This window comes from Natrix helvetica (assembly GCF_964273705.1).
Source record: "Natrix helvetica genome assembly, chromosome: 5".
NCBI classification, from domain to species: domain Eukaryota; kingdom Metazoa; phylum Chordata; class Lepidosauria; order Squamata; family Natricidae; genus Natrix; species Natrix helvetica.
In genome coordinates, this window is record NC_138551.1 from 45,251,452 (window position 1) to 45,275,181 (window position 23,730).

The 23,730-nt window shown below is 38.4% G+C and overlaps 1 protein-coding gene across 3 annotated transcripts in view; it reads left to right on the top strand.

Moving 5' to 3' along the window:
• Positions 1 to 2,212: 2,212 nt before the first annotated feature.
• IGF2BP2 (insulin like growth factor 2 mRNA binding protein 2) overlaps positions 2,213 to 23,730 on the top strand; it is a 72,575-nt gene continuing 51,057 nt past the window's right edge. The window contains exons 1-3 of one of the 3 annotated variants that reach the window (XM_081954474.1): positions 2,213 to 2,344; positions 2,501 to 2,682; positions 4,081 to 4,141. In XM_081954474.1, the coding sequence (XP_081810600.1) occupies positions 2,508 to 2,682; positions 4,081 to 4,141 (236 nt within the window). In that variant the 5' untranslated portion in view covers positions 2,213 to 2,344; positions 2,501 to 2,507. Of the gene's footprint in view, positions 2,345 to 2,400; positions 2,683 to 4,080; positions 4,142 to 23,730 lie in introns of those variants that run through there. The other 2 variants (XM_081954473.1, XM_081954475.1) reach the window with 2 other exon arrangements.

Consider the following 23,730-nt stretch of genomic DNA (forward strand, 5'->3'; position numbering starts at 1 on the left):
TTGAGAATGAAACTACTAAATACTTTAATACAATTCTGATTTATTATTCTGAATAAAGCAAACTTCTTTAATATTTGGGGGAAAGGTGGAGCGTTCCATGTAAATTATTTACTGAATTAGTCAAAACATGCAATCTACTTTTTCAATTCGGATGAGAGGTAGGAACTAATAATCAACTTCACTTCACATACTACATTTGGATGCCTTCAATCTCAACTCAACACATTTTTACACATGCTTCACCAAAGGGGCATCCAGAAATACTGCCGACATATCTGCATTTCTTAAGAATTTGTGCAGGTTATAGACATCATTATGCTCTGTTAACTGAGGAGACATTGTGTAAAACCTTTGTACTTCTGTTTTACCTTCTAGAGTTACTTGAAAATCTTTGTGGAAACATAAAAAAGACTGTCTTTGTTACTGAAACAACATCATTGCCATTCTTGGATGGTCCTATAAGATGTTGTAAATCCTTAGTGAAGATTTTGTCATTTTGCGGTCAATGGATAAAGTTTATTCATTAAGATCCTTATCTTCAAGGTGCTCAGAAGAACAAAGGTTTTACACAATACCTCCCCAGTTAACAGAGCATAATGATGTATATAACCTTCTGCACAAACTCTTAAGAAATGTGGCTATGTGGGCAGTATTTCTGGATGCCTCTTTGGTGAAGCATGTGTAAAAATTTGTTGAGATTGATGGCATCCAAATGTAGTATGTGAAATGAAAACAGAGGTGGGAAAATGCTCATTAACGTCCAGGTTGAGAAGCAGTGTTTAGCAGCAGTATTGGCTAGTAAACATATTCTGCTAGAAAAAATTGTGAAAACCTGCAATCAAGAGACATTCTGACAAGCCTGAAAAGTGGTTCCAAAGTTGCACATGCCCCCCCCCATTGCTCCTTTAATATCACCATTTAGCTTTTTAATCACCAGATAGATACCATAGTAATACAGGTGACTACTACAAGTGATGGTGGAAGGGGGAGCTTTCCAAAAGGCTTAATTTTGTCCCTATCCAAGTCCTCCTTAAGAGAAGTTTTTTTTTAAAAAAAAATCCACATACAATTCATAGCAAAGCTCCCGCTTGTTGACAGACCCAGTTCTTCCTTTCTGGAATGGCAGAATCACATAGCATCAAGGTCAACTGGGGGCGGGGTGGTGGCGGCGGCACGAACCGCATGGCTTTTCTGAGTTGAGCACAGGCTGGGGCTACGAAAATACGGACGAACCAGGCTCCGAGTCCTTATTCACCTACTCCAAAGCCCTTTACACGGCTTGCGATTTCGTGCCAATTGATTTCCAACCGGCAGACGGAGATCAAATCGGAAGTGGGGGGGGGACGGGACGGGGGACGAAGACCCGGAGCGTCAAAGCGGAGCATCTCAGCGTTTCCACCGGCCCGAGCCGCAGGAAGAGCCCGGATTCCGTTGGCGGCTTCGTTCACAAGACAAGCCGTCCTCCTCGGCTCTTCTAATAGGCTGATCCTGGTTGAAGAAAGACGAAATGCCCATCAAACCAACCCCAAAGCATTCAAACGAGAGACTTGTTGGGAAAGTTGCTTTCTGCTTCCGATCGTAAACCGCGGTTAAGAAACGATGGAGGGAGAAACATCCCCCCCCCCGCCCAGGTAAGCATTCGGGCGCCTTCGCCACACCCGTTCGCCACCCAGGAGAGTCAAAAGAAATCTGGAGGTTTGAGATTTTGAGCCACACACACGCGCCCCCCAAAAGGTTTGGCCGGGGGGGGGGGCAAGGAAACGCCACCCTTCGCTCTCCTGTGCCCTCCGGTCGTCGGTGAAGCGCTCCGTCCATCCCCCAGCGGAGGCGCAGAGGCAGAGCCCTCGCTTTCAGGCATCCGGTGGCGCGGACTTCGGCGTGGGAGAAGGGCTTCCTGACTCACGTGCGATTCTCCGAGAGTTACTCCAGCTACAAAGCAAGAAGGAAAGCAAGCAAGCAAGAGGGGGGGGGAAGGAGGGGGAAACAGCGGCAAGAGTTGCCGCGCGAGCATCGGAAGAGCCATCCGGCGCAGGAGGCGCGCGAAGCAAATCCCAATCGAGCACGTGGCTACTTGTTTCTGGCTACGAGAAAGGAGAGAGAGTAGGTGGGGCTTGCTTGACCGTGGCGCGGATTGTCCATCTCTCCCTCTCTCTCCGTGTGTGTGTGGTGTGCGTGTCCGGTCTCCGCAGGACAAGCGCTGCCCCAACCGCCGCCCCCTGTCTGTCCCGGGCGAGACAGGCGGGACCGAGGACCCGGAGAGCTGGAGGGAGGAGGGCTTGTGCGGGGCTGGGCTGGGCTCCGCCCGTTGGCTTTCTCGCTGCCTACCCGGCTGCGGGGCGCTGTTGTAAGCAGCTAGGAGGAGCGGCTAAGCTGGGTTGGGCCGGCCGACGGCGGGGAGGTGCTGGGTCTGGAGCTTCACTAGGTGGGTGGGTGGTAGGAAAGCAGGAGGGGGTGGCCGCGGCGGCCTTGGCTTCCCTCCGACTCTTCCCCCTCCTGATAGGCGGACGATGAAGAAGCTATACATTGGCAACCTGAGCCCGGCCGTGACTGCCGAGGAGCTCCGGCAGCTGTTCGGGGACAGGAAGTTGCCCCTCACCGGGCAGGTCCTGCTCAAGTCCGGCTACGCTTTCGTGGACTACCCGGACCAGAACTGGGCCATCCGCGCCATCGAAACTCTCTCCGGTAAGCTAGGAAGCGCGGCGCTCGGGACTAAGGAGAGGGCGTGCGGAGATACCTCTTTGCCTTGACCTCCCCCCGCTCTCCCCCGGCTGGCTCCCGGCCACTATTCCGCCTTCCGTCTGGATGAACCAGGCCCCTTGGAGCCGGCAGGGCAGCGAGTGTCTCGGGGAGAAGCCCTGCTCTGGCGAGATGTTGACGCAGGGGGTGGGGGGGGGCTTTCCCTTATTTACTCCGCTCCCCCGCGAGAGACGGAGAAAGGGGGACCCGGTGCCCCCCTCCTGGCCGAACCGAAGCGATCCTGGATGCTTCTCAGAGGGCGGTGCTGCCGCCAGAGCCTCTGAGCCGGTGCCCGCGCCTAGGCGCCCTTTCCCGTTCGCCCTGAGCGCGCTGCGCTTCAGCAGGCGGCCCGGCGGGCGAGGGAGGGATTTTTCGCTGATTTTTTTCTCCGATTTTATTGAGCGGCTCCCGAGCGCGGGGTACCGCTCCCTTTAGTTTTCCCGGCATCCGCTAGATCTGGGGCACCTTTCTACGAGGTGCCCTGTCCCAATTCGCCGGGAGCCCGGAGCAAAGAGCCCCAAATCCGCCCGGGGGCCCGGAGTGACGCGCAGCCCTGAGGCCGGCCAGTCACACCGTGAACGAGCAGAGCGCGGCTTGAATTGACGGAGAAGGGACGTTTGGGCCAGCCCCACGAGGGGGACCGTTCATGGGGTTAGAGCGGGCCGGCCTGGAGCGAACCACTTGCAGTAGTTGGCCCTTCGCTCTCTTGCGCACCTCGCCGCTTCGTTCCGGGGGCTGAATGTCAGCCGGAGCCCAGGTGGGGCGAGCCCAGCTTGTTTAAGCACCAGCCCTTTAATATGGCCATTTGTCTGCTGACTCCTTGGTCGTTTGCTTGCGGTCCTGAGAATAGTTTGGGCAGAAGAAATCTACCTGAATGGGCCGGGGGGCGGGGAAGGTCCGCTCGCCCACCAACGGAGCAGGCTCGGAATCATGGGCTGAACCGCGGTGCTGGGGCCAAGAGTCCGCGTGAAGGGTCCCAGTTGTAGGTACTGGTGGACAGAAGGGCACCCCCACCCCCCGGTCAAATGTTTCCACGGGCATGGGATGAAGTAGTTTCTTTGGCCAAATAGTTCACTTGAGGAAACAAAGAGGGCTCCCCCCCTCCCCCACAGCATGCCTGAAATGCTTTCAAAGCCCATTTCTGCTTAAGGGAGTTTTTTACTCCCCAAAGGATGACTGTTTCCTATTTCCCCCCATCAAATTTCTCTCATTTTTCATTCTCTACCATCAACTCCCGGTAATCAAAAAATGAGGTGCCCACTGTGAGTTGCGACAGAGTTTGGATGCTTAGCAATCAGAACTCTCTTGCACTTGGAAATGGATTCTTTTATTTTTACTTTTAAGGTAAAGCAGAGTTGCATGGCAAAGTCATGGAAGTGGATTATTCAGTCCCCAAAAAATTAAGGTAAAATCTTTGTTCTTCCTGTTATTACAAATTATTAGTAAGGTGGAGAAAAACAAGCAGCGGAAAGTTGCATCTTAAAGTTTAAACTGCAGTGCTGAAAATACTTTTAATAGTTACATTTTTGCTTTTGTTGTTCACAAGTTGTTTTTGTTTCTTGGAAATCACAAGAGTTTCCTCCTGTATCATGTGGTTGTGACATACAGTTTTTAAATAAACCTGATTATTATTTTTAAAGGATGCTGTAAAACAAATGTTATCTTATGTTTAAAAAAACCTTTTTAGGATTCTCAACTGAGACCCTGATTTTCACAGGGATTAAGTTGTATAGGTATTTTAGTACCCAGTCAACCAGATATAAAGATATGGCCAGGGACATATATATATATATATACATTAGCTCTTAGCTCAATAAAATAAATATAAAAACAACTTTGGCTGAAGATGATGGGAACTGTAATTCAGCATATCTGGGAGAACTTGTATTCAAAGCTACTTCATTGCTTCCAAGCCTCAACTATGTGGGGAAGCTTTATTTCTAAAAGCTTCTTTTATGTGACTTGTATAAACCATGTCTTATTTGTGGTACTTTTTCAAAAAGTAGTAATCAGTGGCAGAAATGTGAGTTACATGGGATGATACTAGTGTTTTCTAATTTGCTATTCTGGTTTTCCTATATTCTATGTTGGCATGATATTTTCCACTGTTCTAAGTGACGCATATTCCCAAAAAATGGTAGTATTTTTGATGAGAGGGCGGTGAAATGTTTTTGAACCCATTATTTGTAATGTATTTTATTGATATTGTCAGATAATTGTTTCATCCTTATAACTGTCTACACAGTTTTGAAATGCTTTTGCATTCAAAGTTCTGTTCCAGTTTATTTCCAAATTACTAAAACAGTGGAATGGATGAATAATGTTATTGGTCTTTTTTAAACTTCTTTTAATTCTGTATATAAATTATTTAAAATTGTAAGTTTTGTACTAGTCCTTGTATAGCAAATTGGAAAACTGACTATCTCTGTTGCTCTGGAAAACTCTGCCTTTATATTGTTTTGTAATGAAATCAAAAAAAATTTTTTGCACCTGGGAGTGTCAAATGATTTCCAATTTTCTGAAAATCTTGATTTTCTGGTCTATAACTGAATAAAGATTTGATTTGATCTGATTTGAAGATCTTAAAAGGATTCTTCATTCAGTTAGAGAACACTATACATTTCAACATTATGTTTGAGCTTATGTTTAAGAAAAAGTTTCAATGTTTAAAAATGAAACATTTAAAATTTAAATTCCAAAAATATGTGGTACATGAATATGTTTTTTAAAGAAAATTGTCTTAAATCTAAATTTAGTATAAAAGTTGACTTCTAAAATACTTGTGTAAATGTGAGAGAGTTTTTATTTGTTTCAAAGTGTTATCAAGTCACAAGCATAAAATGTGTAATGTGATTCAGAACTTATCTGTTCATTAGTGTGGCATTTCCAAAATACGTTCAGTCTATTAGAACTTTTATTTGAAAACCCTTGCTCCTGTGTCTCATGATATGATCCAGGCCTTTGTAATTACTTTTCCAAAGGAAGTTCAAAAAGTTATTGTAGTTTTATGCACATTCACATAAAAGTAAGATTCATTGTACTTACTAGAACTGATACTGAGACAAGTGTGAATTGGGTTTTAGATTTAGTTGAAACATTTGTAACTATTTTTTTAATGTAGAAGTAGCATGATTGATGATATATGGTCAGATTCTAGCATGATGTTTTGTGTAGATTGCAATAAAATATAATTTCATATAGCTGAAAATATTTTGAATTATATGATAAAAATATTGCATCCAATTATACAAATATTTTTGTGATACTATGTGTTTAAAAATGGTAGAGTACCAAAATATGGGAATTGGAGACATACAGTTATTGCTACATTAATTGTTGTAGTGACAACTGTTTAATGCTGATTTTTTTGGGAGAGAAATTGTTGGTGTTAATTGTATAAATTTGTCTTGTTTTATGTCCTTTATATGGTACTTAAAATTCTCAAATTCACTGTTATCAGATGCCCCAAAATTGTAACTATTTTCAATTATATATTCTTGATTACTTCAGTCAGAATTATTGTTTTCCATCTAACTATATAGTTACTAATGGTGTATCTTTGTCTATACTTAAGAAAATTTCTTCCATGCTTCAAAATAGAAGAATAGAATCTTTGATAATACTCAGTAGGAATATTATCATGCTTTGAGTTTAGTTAGAGGTTTAGAAGTCCTTGAAGTTTGCATTAACTTTTATGAGGTGCTCAAAATCCAAATCACTGTCCTTTGCTTAAGCTATTTTTAGATGATTTTAAAAAAATGATTGCAAGGCAACTATTTTGATGAGATGCAAATATTGCCAAATTTAAATAGGTTAGAAATATTATATACTTGAATACGTTATTTTCATACTGGAAGTTAATATACATTAATCATTTTAAACAAATAGATAAAATTTGTATTTAGGGTGCATTTTAACATTGTTGATATTTTGCTAAGTATGGCATGAGAGTGTAAAATTTACAGTTTTGTGTATTAAGCTTGATTATTTAAATCTGATTAGAGAAATAAAAGTGATGTGTATTGTAGTGTTGTCTGGAAATAACTTGAAATACTACATTCTGTAATTAAAGTGTCTATACAAAGCACCCTCTGAAAACCAGAATTCTACTTAATTTTTAATGACTCCAAAATACATTTCTGTTTCAATACATATTTCATTAAAACATAAATCAACAGGTACCTTATAGGCAATCAAATGTATTGGACACAAGACAGTTTAGAACTTAAGTACATTCAGGCAGATTATCTGTCAAAATACTGCCATTATCAGAATTATAGGTTTTGATCAGCATAGTTTATTTCACAATATAGTACCAGAGCTAGTCTTTTAGATGCTGCTGGATCCTAACTTCACAGCTGTCCACTCCAATTGCATATTTCCCATTCAATAAATTAGATGGGATCTATAAGTCAGCAAATATAAATATATGCACTGTATTAAATGAATTGTTAAGCAAAGTCTTATAAAGTATCATTTTTCTTGGTGTTGTAGGTATGAATTTAAGTTTGAATGTACACTTTCAATTTTTTTAATTACTTTGGCACTGCTTTTTTATAAGAATCACCTAAGCTTTGAAAACAGTGGCAGAATATAACAATACTGAAGATAGGGTCAACAGCCAGAGACTAAAGACCATATTACTCACAAATTTTAAAAAATGACAAATTTTCTGCTTTGTAGTTTAAACAGTAATTTATACAATATATATTCATATTTCTGCCTTCACTATATGTTACATTTGTGAAGAAGACAAGTAGTATACAGCATATCAATTCTCAATATCTGTTTTAAAATAAAATGAAGCAGAGTATTTAATTAGGTGAAGAAATAATTTGTTCAGTAACTATGAATTATAATAAGTATATATAGAATAATTATTGGAATGGGACAATCTATATAATTATTGTGCTTCTAATTTTGATTTCACACTTTTAATGGAAATTTCAGTGTTACATTCTGAATTCCTATGAGGTACAATTATAGGGAGTTTTTGCAGAAACTAAAATGTATGTATTTTAAAAAAGACTTTCAAAATTGAAAAATATCGCACCATATTAAAACAGCTTATTCAACATGTGCAACCTAATGAATTTACTTTAAAAATAATATTAAAAATAAGAGAATAGCTTCATAGTCTCTGTCCTAAAAAGCCATCAGGTGTAATTGATTGAAATATTTGAAAGATTCATATTTGGTTTCTAGTTAATTTATATGAATTGGAAAATATCTTTAATGAATTATTAAAGAAAATAGTAATATGTCTTATCTCTTAAAAGATTCCACCAAATCTTCTAATTTTACACAAAGAGAAAAATAATGTCTCTGAAGCAAAACACATGAATTATTAAAATACTTTTTGTGGTTGCTGTGAGTGGGAAACAGTTTTTCAACTGGTGAGGGCAGGAGTTGGGTACTATTAACTGATCTTTTACATTATGAATGGTTTTGTATTCTTAAAACATTGAAGACGCTAGTCTTTATTTTGCTAATATAAACTATTATGTCATTATTCACTTTTTCTTCTTGTCAGATAGGTTGTAATATTTTATAAAGCAGGTACTTTCCATTTAATTTATTTTTCTGTTTAGAATAAATTGCCAAGTGTTTTTTGTACTTTTAAAGAATAACAGCATGGTAGTTATGCTGTATTGCACAAAACTAAAGTTATTATTTAAGAGGGAAATATACATGTTAGAACAACTTATCTTTAATAATTATTGAATTAACTATCATTTCTATCTGACATGATACAAAAAATTATTAAATTGGTTCTTCAGTAATCACTTTAGTGATTCATCTGGATTTTGTTGCTTCTGTGAGTCACTTTCATAGTAGTTTCTGAATGAAAAATAACCAGCCTCTTAAAAGAACCTAAGAGATCTAGAGAGATTAAGAAAGTTGTAATATAAATAGTTGCTGAATATTGGGTCAAAGGGTAAAGTGACAAAGAATTACTAAAGGGGGAACATAAAGAGAAGTCAGAGTTTCTACTTATTCTCCAAAACAAACTGTCACAAAATATTTAGTTTGCATTGTAATTTTCAGGATTGTAAACTATGATGTCCCTGTATATATATTTATTTACAGTTTTCCTTTCACATCATACATATTTTGTGGACAGTGTATTGACTGGGTCAATGTCCTTTTAAAACAATGCTAACAATGATAATACAAATAAATATATATAATCCTAATCTTCCAACTTCAACAATACTATCCTCTCTTTACAGTTCTTTCTCATTTTTCCATTAATTCGTTTAAGCATATGTAACATTTATTTTCACCATATATTTATTATCCCCTATTAAGTCACTTATATTTAATATTTTAAAAATTACTCATTATTCCACCATAATTTCAACATCCCAAATATCTAGAACTACTAATCAAACCAAATATTAACAAGAGCTAGTCAATCCCAGGATTATATTTCAAAATCCACACAATTTCTAATCCTTAAAAATTTTAAGTTCACAATATATTTTAACACACAGTTAATATTAATAATACAATTAAATTACCTAATCCTAAACCTTCTACCCTTAGTTTACTTGTGTTCTTGGGCTTTTTAAATGCAAGGTAACAAAGAAGCAATAGTATATGCTGAGAAAAAAATTAGAAAGAACAAGTTAGTGGTCTTTAAATTATGTGTGAATTGTGGGAAAGAGTGTTGTGTAACACCTGAGTTGAAAAATGCATGGAATGAAATGAATTTTTTTCATCCTTATTTCTAATAAAGACTTGCTGAATGTACTGATAATGACTACATTATTTATATACTGTTTTAAATGATTTGATATAAATAATTGTTATCAATTTTGAAATGCCTGTTATGTATATGAATTATTCCATTTCCTAAAGATACCAATGATATGCCTTTTAAAGTTATAGATCACTATGTAGACCCAAGGGATATTTTTCAGAAATATTGGGTTTGCTGTATACAAATATTCATAACAAAGTCATTAGACTCCCTGTAATTAATTATCTCAGTAACGATGAGAAGAATTTTTGTGTGTGTCTGGATGGAGCTTCAACCAAGTGCTAGAAGATGGAACAGAAGATATATATGCATAGCCTCTAGTGGAAAGAAAAAGAAGCTGCCAGGAATGTTTTCCTTTACTCCAAATGAAAAGTCAGTCTATTGATTATAGGGATGAACAAGTGAATAAGGAAAAGGAAAACTAAAAGTAGAAAAAAACACAGAATAACATTTGCCCACAATTGAAGGGAGAGAAAGGAACCGCATATTCCATTTCAGCATGATTAAACATTTTTAGTCTAACATCTTGGATGTAATTGTAACTGATGATGTTCCAGAAATTAAGTAACATACTTATGAAATGTGCTTCTTCCAGCCAAAAGAAAGCATATAGAAGGAAGACGTTTCTGCTTCTGAAAGGATACAAACTGTTTAGATTTTTCTAGAGTAAATTGACTGTATCCAGTAGATATATATAGAGATATATATTTTAGACCTTATTATATGCAGCCGTTTTTGTTTTATAAACATCTATTATCTGGGGTTTTTTTTGGGGTGTGTGTGAAATGTAGTCCTACTTTTCAATGTCCTGCGTTTCATTTTTTTAATTTACCTGTTCCATTTTTGTAATGTACTGCTGATGGAGTTTCTTGCTTTATAAAAGAACGATTGTATAGATAACAGATGACGTACAATTTCTATATGCCAATTACTCCTATAAGCATCTACATCAAAGGCAACTCTGGGATTTTGTTTTGCTTTTGACCAATTCAAAACTGAATTTTTCCAAAAGAAAAAAGATGCTATCTGAAGTCTAATATTAAGCTAGGTTTTAGAATACTTTCTCAGCAGTTTTGTCCCCAGTCGTCAGAAATACATTGGCATTCTTTCTCTCTCTCTTTTTTTTTTTTTTACTTTTTCCATCTTCTTGTAATTGACACTGAAGTGATTTGTTAATATGAACTTGCATCAACTTTCCTATATTATATAAATATGGCTCACCCTGAAAAAGATCAAGGTCTTCCACTGATCTCTGTGACTCAGATTGAACTCCTGCCACCCAGTCACGATTTAGCCTGCCCTTTGCCTGAGCTCATGAAAGTGACCCTGTCTTTTATCTGAAATACCGTCTCTTGTGTTTCCCTTTGACATCATATCTTTTCCAATGGCAGTCACCCTTGTAATAGTACTCTCTTTGAGGATTTAAATGGCATGACTCAGGTTTGTCCAGAATCATGAGACTGCTTTGCTCATTACATTTTACTGTAATCTACTTGGGGTACTTATTGTTCATTAATCTGTAAGAAATCATGCTAGCCTTTTCTTTGAAAGTATGCAGACTATCCACAAAAGGCTATTCTTTCAAATGTAAATCAAATGCCCTATCATTTTTCAAATGCTAAAGCAGACTCTGAGTGCTGATAAACGTGTTGGTTATTCAAGTGTGAATTATTCATTCAGCATATTTCTAATCTTGGACAATCCAAGTCCAGTCCGCAGCAAACCATACCTAGGGATGAGTTAAAATGGAATACTTCATCACAAAACAGTCACATTGAAAAATCTCACACTTAGTCTTCCAATAATCCTCTGGTAATGAATAAAAAAGGACTCAAAATATTTGCCTATTCAAGTTTTTTTATTTGCCCCCAGGATATTATCTCCTTCACATATAAGATAAAGGTAAGATAAATGTAGACACTGCTGGTTAAGAATATAAGCGGTGTCCTGTTGGATAAGACTCTTGACCAATCTAGTATAGCAATCTGTTCTCACCATGATTAACCAAACACACAAGGAATTTAATCTCTCAACAATGACTTTCATTGAAGTCACACTGCCATCAGGACTAATAATCATCGATCCACGCAATTTCAATTAATTGCTTCAAGCCAGCCAACTCGATAGGTAGCACCATGCCGTGCTTGACTATGCATTGTGTAAAAAAAATTCTAAAGCTTGACTATGCATTGTGTAAAAAAAAACTTTTTGACCGTCCTTCAGTTTCATTACATGACACAGTTCACTAATACAGTTCATAATTTAATCAGAAGTCCTTTTCTTCCGATCAGTCCCTAAAACTTGATCTCATCATACAATCTCAGAAGATGCTTAAATCAATTATTTTTCAGTGTTGAAACTCACACTGAGAGCTTTTCAATTAAGTATAGGTAGATCTCATTTAATGACCAAATTGGGATTCACAACTTGGTCATTAAGAAAAGTGTTTGCTAAGTGAAACCAGGACTGTGCTTTTGATCTTGCTTCAGCTTTCTTTTGCTTTACTGACCTACAAAGGTCATAAATGTGAGGATGGTCATAAAATTACATTACTGTCACAATTGTGAGTGGTTGCTGAGTGAGGCAATTAATAAATGGAAGACATATCTGTAACTTCAGCTCTGGATTGCCATCACCTACTCAGCTACTCTGTTTCCCTGAAAATAAGACTTCCGGATAATAAGGCCAATCGGGCTTTTGACTGCATGCATTCAAATAAGCCCTCCCAAAAAAATAAGCCCGCCCTGAAAATATTGCAACACAGCAGCAGCCATGAGGTGACCACGCTCGCCACAACTTACACCTCAAAAATGATAAGACCTTTCCAAAAATAAGGCCAAGCGCTGATTTCAGGGGTCAAAAGAAAATGAGACCCTGTCTTATTTTTGGGGAAACATGGTAGTTGTTGATCCTTTGAGATAGAAATAGTAGAAGATGGCTTCCTGACATCTGTAAGGAAATTCAGTCAGATTATTAACTGCACTCTTCGTAGTTTTAAAAAAAATAAAGTTAGGAGCCAGTCCTATCTCCTAGATTATATGCCGAAATTGCTTTAGCATTCTTTCCTGCTAGTCTGGATTATTCTGCACCAGAACCACCAGAGATACTAACAACCTGTAATTCTGCCACCCAAATAACCCTAAATCTTTTAGCTTCAACCATGGAAAAACTGGCCTCTGAAAACTGGGCTTAACTATTTCCTAGTTAGCTCTACAGATGCACATAAATTACTATCACATAAATGCAATATCTATTCAAGATAATTCTCTCAGGCAGCCTTCAATCCCTTTCAATTTCATTCCCATTGGTAAAAATGTTCTTCCTTACTTAATACTTAATAAATATGGTAATTAATATGTATCCAGAATTGAAATGATCTAAGCTAAAATGTTAGCATTCAGTTCTTCTTACCCTGAATTAGATGTTTCCTTGTAGTAGGTAAGTAGATAATTTTGCCGCCTTGCCTATTTGAAAATCTGTCTCAGCTTCATATTTTAAGATGAAGAATAGAGAGCACTTTTGTCATATCAAGCATGGAGCATTACTAAAAAGACATTGCCGTTCAGCTTGATGCTGATTTTGTTCAGTTAAAAAATGACTTTTAACTAGTTAGTACTATGAAGAGCCATTTTATCCTGTAGCAATCAATAGCTGAGAAAAATCTATATTCTCCTTTATTCCTTCTCCCCAAAAAGACAAGATTATATAAACACTGAAAGTTCATTGTCAATCCAAAGCTATTTTTAATCCTACTTGATGTAGGATTTTGATACCCTCAGTGAACATAGAATATTGGATTCTGAACACCACTGATATATCCTTTGCTGGCATGCCAGCAAAAATGAACAAAGAGGGAACAAGTTGAACCTTAAATGAATGAAATATTTTTCTCCATTTTTATTCTTTTAAAAGAATGGGATTGTAAATTGTTTCACTTGTAGGTAGAAATTTCCCACTATTTATTTAAAACATTTATATAGCCTCCTATCTTCTAACCAGCTCTGAGTGGCTCCTATCCAAAAGTTAAAACAACACATAAAATTACTTTAAAACTATAAAATTAAACATATTAACACATTAAAACACTGAGAATAACAAAGACCTAGTGCCAAGTCAAACTTCAAACTTGCAATTACCCAATCTTATCCCAACGCCTGGGGGGCAGGGGTGGGGGGCTGGAACCAGGTCTTCAAAGCTTTATGGAAGACTAAGAGAGTAGAGGACTGCCAAACTTTTGGGGGGAGGGCAGGCAGAGTGTTTTTTGGGGAGGGCAGGCAGAGTGTTCTAGAGGACAGGAGCTGCCGCAGAAAATGCATACTTCCTAGCTCCCATTAGATGGCAATCTTTAGGGGAATAGACTAGGGCCATTCACTAGGAGCATGTCTACCTTATCTGACCTGATATTTTTTTAACTTTACTATTTTGATGAGCTGTTTTAAATCATGGTTTCTGTCTTCCTCATTGTCATTTGTAATTTCTTTTTTTTTTCCAAAAAGTTTTATTGGTTTTTTAAAACATTTATAAGGAAAAGGGTAAGTGGAATGGTTACAAATTTTGGCAGTTGCAAGTGTGGCAGACGCCCCCTCCCTCCAAACTCATAGGATACATCTAAATATAAAACATTAATACATAATCATAAAAAATCAGCATATTAATTCTAGAAAATATAGTTTTCAATCAGTTTATATAGTTATGATATATAGTCTAGATATAATTTCATTATTACTTTCGGTCTGTTTATAACATTGTGGTTTTCTTATTCATTTTTGTGATCTGAGCTTTCTTGGTGTTGCCCCTTCACCCCCCGCTGGCAGAGCTCCGGCCCCTCCCGTGTCCTGTGTGACCATTGTGGTGTCTTCTGTTTTTTCTAGGTTCGCTTTATTTTTTTCCATAAAGGCCTGTGCCTCTATGGGTGTATTGATTCTGATTCTTGTCTCCTCCCAGAATATCAGCATACCTTCTGGCATCAACCATCTAAACCACACCCCCTTCTGGTATAATTTATTCGCCAATTGCGAATAGTTTTTCCTTTTCTCCCTAATTTTTTGGGGGATCTGCTTCAGGATGGTTATCTCCCTGTCATGATATGTCAATGTTTGCCCCCTTTGTACACCCAGAATTTCATCTCTTGTGCTTTTCCTAAGGAATTTAATATGAACCTCCCTGGGTACATTGTGTGTTCTGGCATATGCTGAATTCACTCTATAGACCAGATCTATCTCCCATTCCATCTGCTGTTTATCTTTGTGTATGTATTCAGCTAAAATATTAGTCATAAGGTCCCTTATATTTTCCCCATCTGCTTCTATTACATTTTGAAATCTAAGATAAAAGGACATTCTCTCAAACTCTGTTTTCATTTGTTGGATATCAAGTTCTTTGTTTCCCTTCTGTAAAGCCTCTACCCCCCCCTCTCGCCTCCGCCACCCCACCCTCCACAAGGTCCAGTCTCTGTGAGTTCTTATAAATTTGGACTTGATTCTCTTTAATTTCTTCCTTCATTTCTTTTAATTGTTTCTTAATTTCTTCCTGGCCCTGTATGAGTTGCTGGAGCATTTGTTGCAAATCCATCTCTGTACTCTTAGGTTGCATCAGTTCTGTAATCTTTGACTGTGTGGCAGGACTGGATGTTGCAGATGTCGGTGCAGAAGTAGCAAAGCCAGGTTTTCCAGGGGGTGGTCTTTTTGGAGACATGGTTTATAAAACAAAGAGATCAGTCAGTGTAGAGACTGGGCAGCTGGAGAGGTAGAGCAGGCAGATGAGTCCAGGAGGCAGAAGATCCAAACAGGTGGGAGTTTCTTTAGTCAATCTAGCAATAGATGAAAGTTTTTTCTCCAAAGAGTTCAGGAAATAACAATCCACAAGAGATTCCTCTGGGTGACATGGAGACAAAGACCGGAAGCCTGAATTTTAAAGGTGGAGTCAGGTTTCACAGTTCATGAAGACAACGGAAGTGTGCCATCTTGCCCTGCCAGCTTTGGGCTCAGAGGCATAGGAAAATTTTTAAAAGTTTACAAAGTTCTCAGGTCATCAATAAGTTCTGGAACTAAGTCCCATGAAAAACACTTTTACTGGGGTGAGGCATCATTAGTTGGCTCTCCCCCCTCCTCCTTCCCCTGGGGGCGAGAGCAGAATTTTTACAAGCCACTTGTCCAAGGGGGGGAGGAAATCCCCCTCCCCTCCAGCCGCTCCTCCAAGAATAAATCCGAAAGATTAACTTTTAAAATTACTGAAAAGTCCATCAACTCAAAAGTAAGGGGATGAAGAGAGGAAGCATCTCACCGCACCGCCGCTGCTTCCTTCAGTTTTGCGTTCTCCGATCAGCATAGAGCGAGACGCAGGCGCGCCCTCCGAAACTGCTCCCCGGTGCCTGGAGCAAAGCGGAGAAGCCCCCACCAGCCGCCGCCGGTGCCAGAGCCTTCCGCGAGCCGCTCCCTCGGCAGGACGCCTCTCCGGGGTGTCCTGTGCCCCCCCGAAGACGGGGGAAGCCCACCGAAGAGCGGGAGCGGGCAAAGTTCTTGCCCGTCGCCGTAGCCGCCGGAACCGGAAGTGTCATTTGTAATTTCTTCAATAAACTGTGGCTAAACTACGACTGACTATAGTCTTTGCATCCAGACTCTGGGATGTAAGAAAGATGTGCACTACTGAATTTCCTTAATGGTACCTTCCAAATATGCGTATTTTGAGTTATTTGAAGGTTTCCTTAGAGCCCCCAGCACAATACATGGTTGATGACAGCACCACCAAATGATATTCGAGGCGGTCGCTATCTGAATCTCTCTAGAATATACCATGTTGGTGGCAAATTTAGAGAGTTGGCTTCTCTGTACTTATGCAGAATAGCAGATTAGGGAAGTCATGAGCTTGCAGATCTTAAGAACATTCCAGCATGTTAATGTATTAATATCATTGGTCTCATTGAATGGAATGGTTTCTTTCACTAGTGCAAAATGCATTTTTAATGCCTGATTTGCTGAATCCATTTTACAATTCAATTGAGGATTATGGAATTCTGAATGCCAGCAAAAGTTTTGGAGCAGGCTGCAGCCATGCTTACCTGGAAAAAAAATATTTGTAGGGATTACTAAACAGCTTTTATTGTGTTTGTGAAGTTGTGGCATGGCAAAGACATGGATATCCTACACCGGAGTGTCCAATCATGACTCACAGTAGAATTCTGGGATTTGAAGTCCACAGATCTTAAAGTTGCCAAGGTTGGACATATGTGCAATTGACCCCATAAGAGGAAGTAAGGATGTTCAGCTGGAAACAGGAAAAGGACTTAGGCTGTCACAAAAGAAAATAAAGAGAAAAAAAACACTAGCCATTTCTTTAGAAGAATACAGCTAAGGTAGAAATCTAGCATATATTCAGACCCTTAAACACTTGGAATGAAGACATCAAATATATTCCAGTAGATGTCAGTGAAAATTCTCAGTCATCGAGATAGAATTGTTTGGAATTTGACTCATGGCAACTTCTTCAAAAGGAAGAAGTTTGGCACAACTAGGACCCTTCCAAGAACTGATCACCCGGTCAAACTGAACAATTGGGAGAGAAGGGCAAAAGCTCTCTTAAAATAAGAGAGTTGACCAAGAACCTGATGGTCACTCTAACTGAGCTCCAGAAGTCCTGTGTGGAGATGGGATAGGGTTCCAGAAGGACAACCACCATTGCAGCCCTCCATCGATCTGGGCTTTATGGCAGACGGAAGCCTCTCCTTGTTGCAAAACACATGAAAGCCCACTTGGAGTTTGCAAAACAGCACCTGAAGGATTCTCAGACTGTAAGGAACAAGATTCTCTGGTCTGATGAAACCAAGATTGAACTGTTTGGCCTCAATTCTAAATGTTATATTGGGAGGAAACCAAGCCCCGTTTATCACTGCCCAAGATCATCTCAACAGTGAAGCATGATGGTGGCAGCACCATGCTGTGGGGTTGTTTTTCAGCAGCAGGGACTGGGAGACTAGTCAGGGTTGAGGGAAAGCTGAATGGAGCAAAGTACGGGAATGTCCTCAAAGAAAACCTGTTCCACAGTGCTCAGCACTTCAGACTAGCCGAAGGTTCACTTTCCAATATGACAACAATCCTAAAGCACACAGCCAAGACAACATAGGAGTGGCTTAGAGACAACTCTGTGAATGTCCTAAACTTGACTTGAATTCTATTGAACATCTCTGGAGGGACCTTAAAATAGCTGTCCACCAATGGTCACCATCCAACCTAATTGAGCTTGAGAGGATTTTCAAGGAAGAACGGCAGAAAATCCCCCAATCTAGATGTGCAAAGCTTGTTGTGTCATGCCCGAAAAGACTCAAGGCTGTAATTACTGCCAAAGTGCTTCAACAAAGTACTGAGTGAACGGACTGAATGTGGTATTTCAGTTTTTTCTTTTTAATAAATTTACAGACATTCTAAGATTCCATTTTCACTCATTATGGGGTACTGGGTGTAGATTAATCAGAAAAAAAATGAATTTCAACAACTGTAGAATCAGGCTGCTGCATAACAAAATTGACAAAAGTGAAGGAGATATGAATACTTTCCAAATGCACTGTACATCATTAAATAAAGCCTAATAAACAGCAACACGATTTACACTTCAGAACAAAGGCTTCTAAATAATATGCACAGTGCTAATTTCTTCCATGAATTTTGTCTAAATATCTGAGTTTCAGTCATTTTTCATAGCTCTGATAAATATATGTGTGTCCTCATACCAAGCCTTCCCACCATCCACGTGGTATTATAAACATGAACTTAATGTCAGAGAACAGCAGAGAAGAAGAGAACGCTTTCCCCTAAAAATGTATAGTTATGGAAATCGCTTGAAGGGTTGTTGAGAATGCAGCGAGCATTTTTCCAATATTTGAACTTATTTTCAAGTATATAAGATCGCCAAGATCGGGGATTCTCAGTATGGTTGTTTGCAGTATATTTTGGAACTTTTTCAGGAGAATCCTTGCTCCTGAAGCAATGCATCCATTGGTGTTCAGGACACTGATATAATGTGAGGCTGTGAATCAATTGGTTTATTTCTTTCCTATTGGCAGCCATCTAGAAACTGAACTTCTGAGACATGCCCCCCCCCCAATGAATCTTTCTGACAGCATGTAGAAAGAGACTTGAGGGGACATTTCAGTTAACTCCATTTGACATGTGAGTAGGGCTAGAGATAATATACAGGGAGCTCTGGGAGGCTGTCTAAAATGGTGTTCAAGCATTTAATTTAGAGAAACTAAGCATGTTATGCTAACTATTGGACCAGCTTCTTTTCGCACACATGGAGTTTTTTAGGCAGAAATGAATAGGAAGAATTTAAGGTTAATTTCCGAGACCTGGTGGCAGACATTCACAAAACTAGGATTTGGATATGGAATCTGAGGTCTTCCAAATGTTGCTGTTCTTCTACATTTTACAGCAGCCCCAGCCAGCATAGCCAGTGATGAGGAATGTTGTGAGCTGCCATTCAGAAATGTTGAGAGGGCAAGATCCCACTTCTTCCGCAGACACCTAATCCATTAAGTAGGGGGCTATATAATGAGAGGGACAGATCGTACCATGACAAGAGTAGGCATTTCTGTTCACATGGTTCATATGAGAGATGGCCAAGTGAATGCAAATCTCCAACAATCCTGACAGTATAAGCTGTTTTCTCAATTTTCAGATTCTAAAGTCCAGGAAATCTAACTTTTGCTCTAAAAAAAAGGTTACATTGGATATATAAAGGCTATATATTTCCAGACTTAAGAATGGCAAGTTCAGGTTCTATTAGATCAGGCTATTTGTCTATTCAGCATAAAATTGTCTGCTAGATGAGACAACATTAGGCTAGATAGACAAAAGCCCGATCTAATAAAAGCCAAATTAAAAAAAAGATTACTAATGTTAAATGTACATAGGGAATGTATTGGGATCTGAGCCTCAAGCCAAATCATGTATTTGCCAACAAAATACTATACAGAAAACAAAACAACCTCATTGAGGTTTGGAGAAATAAGAATGTACTTACAGAAATAACAAATATACTATGCATACAAGTCCTCAGGCAATATATATATATAATTTAAAAAAGAAAAAAAAAGCCTTCTCTATTTAACACCTTCAGTATACATACACTGTAGAGCACAGGAACTTCCACTGGTCAGCCTCTTTGGATCTTAACTATCTGCTATTTCCACTTTGGTTGTTTCAACTGGTCACAAACTTTAAAATGAAAATAGATTTTAGCATTATTCTCCTTTGAGGAAATTCTGGGTGGTAGAATTTGAAATTCTTTGAAATAAGAAAGGTGCTGAAAAGGCTGGTTCTTTGTTTTATAACAAGCTGACCTTACAGTTGAAGCCCCAAAGCTAATCCCTTGTGGTATCTTACTTAATGTTTCTCTCTAATTTCATGAAGAACCTATTCAACCAATACTGACTGGAAGTTCATATTATTAATAATGCACGCCAATTACCAAGCGTCTGAATTTTGATCATGTCACCAAGCGGATGCTGCAGTGGTTATAAGTATGAAAAAGTTATTGTTTCCAGTACTATTGTAACATCAAACCATCACTAAATGAATGGTCGTAAGTTGAGGACTACCTATAGTGTTAACAAATGACTTGATGACAAAACCAATATCTAAGGCTGATGCAGGCTATGGCCCTAAATTTTTATAAGTGGACAAAACAGATTCTTTGCAAGCACTAACACTAAAGGCCCCCGAAGTAGAATTTCAAATTTCTGGATTATGAATCTCTATTCAGCATCTCTGAATAGATATCAGTTCACTGAAAAGCTCGGCTATGGGTAATAACTTTATGAAAGCCATAAGCATATAAATACATACAAAATTTAAGTAAGATTCCAGTTTAAGGTTATACTTGTTTATCAATTATGTAGAGGTACACATGTATTTCCCGCAGTCTTCTGTTGAAATTGCGGTGAAAGTTACTACAATTTTGATGGAACTTCACCAGGGCCTTCTGCCATTAACCCGGATAATAAAGATGTCATCAATGTTCTTCAAGTAGTGAAAAGAGCTTTTGGAATCAGAACTGAGAAAATATTGTTAGCTGAGTAATTATTGTTCCAAGCCACCACAAAGATGTTAGTGTATTATGGGGATGTGTGAATTCCTGTGGCAATGCCACTGATTTAGAGATGTACATGCAGTCCAGAGCTAAATTAATTCTGAATGGGTAAATATGATATGGCAAAGTTTGCTGACTCTATATTCTATAATCAATTATTAGATTTCTTATTTCATATGCATAAAACGCATTGGTATGAACTGCTCCTGTGCCGTTGATGTTCAGGGTGAGTCTTATGGCATATTGACAATGAATATTATTTTTCCCAAAAAGTGTTTTTCCATGTATGACTTAGAGTGTTAATGCCATAAGACTGAAGAATGGATTCTGTGTAATTTGATACATTTCTTTCCAGAAGCCATTGTTACGTAGAGTTTTGTTTAGCGCATGATTTTATCTCCCAATTTTCTGTCTATTGTAAAAAATGGGGGGGGGGGGCAGGAGTGTCCAATGGAGTTGTATTGTTGAATATCTACACTGCCTTGATGTCTCAATTAAAGGCTGGCATAGAAATGGTGGCATAAACCCAATGACTGAATTAAGTGTTGAATAAAGTATAAAAATTATTGGTCACTGGTTTTTAAAAGATGTAGTCTGGGCTTGAAGAAAAGAAGGTGTAGAGTTTTCTATATGTGCTGCTTCTAAATGTACCGGCAAATGCTACCTCTGGCTGGCCCCACAGTGGGGTGGGAATGGAGATTTTGCAGTATCATTCCCCTGGAAAGGGGTGGGAATGGAGATTTTGCAGTATCCATCCCTGCCACACCCACCAAGTCACACCACATCCACAAAGCCACGCCCACAGAACTGGTAGTAAAAAAAAAAAGAATTTCACCACTGATATAACCTCCTAATTGTGCCCTAACTTGATGACTTTCTGGTTGATTTAGCTCTTTGCCTCCACTGCATTTCAGTGCAAATTAGCTTACGTATTCTCTGATATCAGCTTGTTGCCCTATGTGGAGATAGCTTTTGAAAAGTTTTCCTTTTTAAATTTTAGGGCTTTACTGCATTTACAGGAAGAATTTGTAAATAGCAGCTGGATCTTTAATAGCAATAGGACTTATATACCTCTTCACAGCACTTTACAGCCCTCTCTAATTGGTTTACAGAGTCAGCATATTGCCCCCAACAATTTGGGTCCTCATTTTACCAACCTTGGAATGATAGAAGGCTGAGTCAACTTCGAGTCAGTGAGATTCAAACTACCAAAACTGCAGGCAGCCAGCAGTCCGTAGAAGTGGCCTACAGTACTGCATTTTAACCACTACGCCACTACGGCTGTAATCCCTTCTGCATTGTGTATATGGACTATTTCAAGGCTCCTCGTTAATAATAATTATATTACTCTGTTGTTCGTTATCGATGCAGATATGACTATAAATATATATTTTGATGCATGGTACCAGCCCTGTGTTTATTGTACATGTAGAGGAATCCAAAGGTTAGTAGGGCAACACTTTTAACAGTGAACTGAGATCTGTGTAAGAGTAATAGGGGAAAGTTCAGCTGCTGAGTATGAATATTTGAAGTGTGATATTTATCTGAATTCTTAATAGTGTCATGCCTGATAATATGCATACAATAGAAAGGAAAACACAAAATATTCAAATTAGAAAAGCAACTTGGTAAAAAAAAAGTCTTTCTTTTGTTCATGAACTGTAAAGAAATAATGTTTGGTAACTCTTTATTAGCTTAAAGTAACTAATCTTGCTTTATATAAAAGTTTATAATATGTTAAACATATAATAGGGGCTTGAAAGTGATTTCTGAACATAATTGCTATAAAATTACATTTCTTTAGCTTGAAAGAAGCGTGCCTGACTCTGAAAAACCATTACTATAAAGATATTTATAGAATACTGTAATAGCTACTCCAAGACCAAACAATCTTTAACTTTGCTAGTTATTTATTTATTTTTATTTTCTTTAAAATGGAGCATTGTTTTTTTAATGTTCTCAGGTACTGCTTTTAAACGGTGTTGGCTTTATTAAATTTTTGAAGATCAACACCCACCACCATTACTCTGATATCAACATAAAAAAGACAAGCAAATAATGCAAATTGGGACCTTGAAATAAATTTTAGTAAGCAAAGAAGCAGCTTATAGAGGTGATATTTAGTGTAGATCTTATTTTATCAGATGAAGATAGTTTTCTATTTGGCAACTCACATATATTCATAAAGCATAAGGATATTTTTTTTTACTTAGGTTAGGACCAAACCTTCCATTCTAAGGATTTCTTTGCACCTCATTTCAAATCAAATTTAGAATCATCCCAACAATTGATTTTAAATTTAAATGAAAACATTGGACGTTATGACCAGAAATGTTCCAAATGGTATATAGTTTGGTCCTAGAGGAAGTTTGTATTATTTTGTCAGTCATCTATTTACTTAAGTAAACCAGCCCTAGAATTCCGGGGGAGGGGGCACTTTCTGGCATTTCCTAATAGGAGATAAGCATCTGCCCCAAAGAAAGAGGGAAAATTGTTAAGTAATTAAGCTTCCCGTTAGGAGAGCGAGTATGCAGAGAAGCGTAATGAGAGTGATATGGAATAACACACACAAACCAGCATACAGAGACACTGAATAGTATAAAAATATAGTAGTTTAACATGTAGAAATATAGAGGTATTCAGAGTCCGGTTAACAGTCCAAGTCATACACGGTTCAGTAATTCAGTTATCAAAATAGTCAGTCTAACACACAAAGTATAGCTAAACAGTAGCAAACCACAATACCTCAAAATACACCGATCAGCTTCTAACAAAACAGAGAGAGAAATCTAACAACCATTCTGGCTCCCTCTTATAGCTGCTTGAGGTAACAAACCAATTACATCTCTGAATCATTTAAAGTAACAGTAAAATAATATAGCTTATATACATTGCCAAGCCAAGCCCAGGGTTACATCCCTAACATAAATTAGCAGTGAAATTGGACAGAAAGGCTCAGTGACCAGATTCACCCATTGCACTAAGCTGTGGTTTACTTAACCATGTTTCACTGAATGAACAATAAAATGTCTTATTTCTGCTGTAATTATGTTTGAGTAAACTGGTAAGCAATACTCTCTTTAAAATAGATGTGACTATACATATGGAATGTCGGAATGTAGCTGTGATATTCCAAAGCAGATATG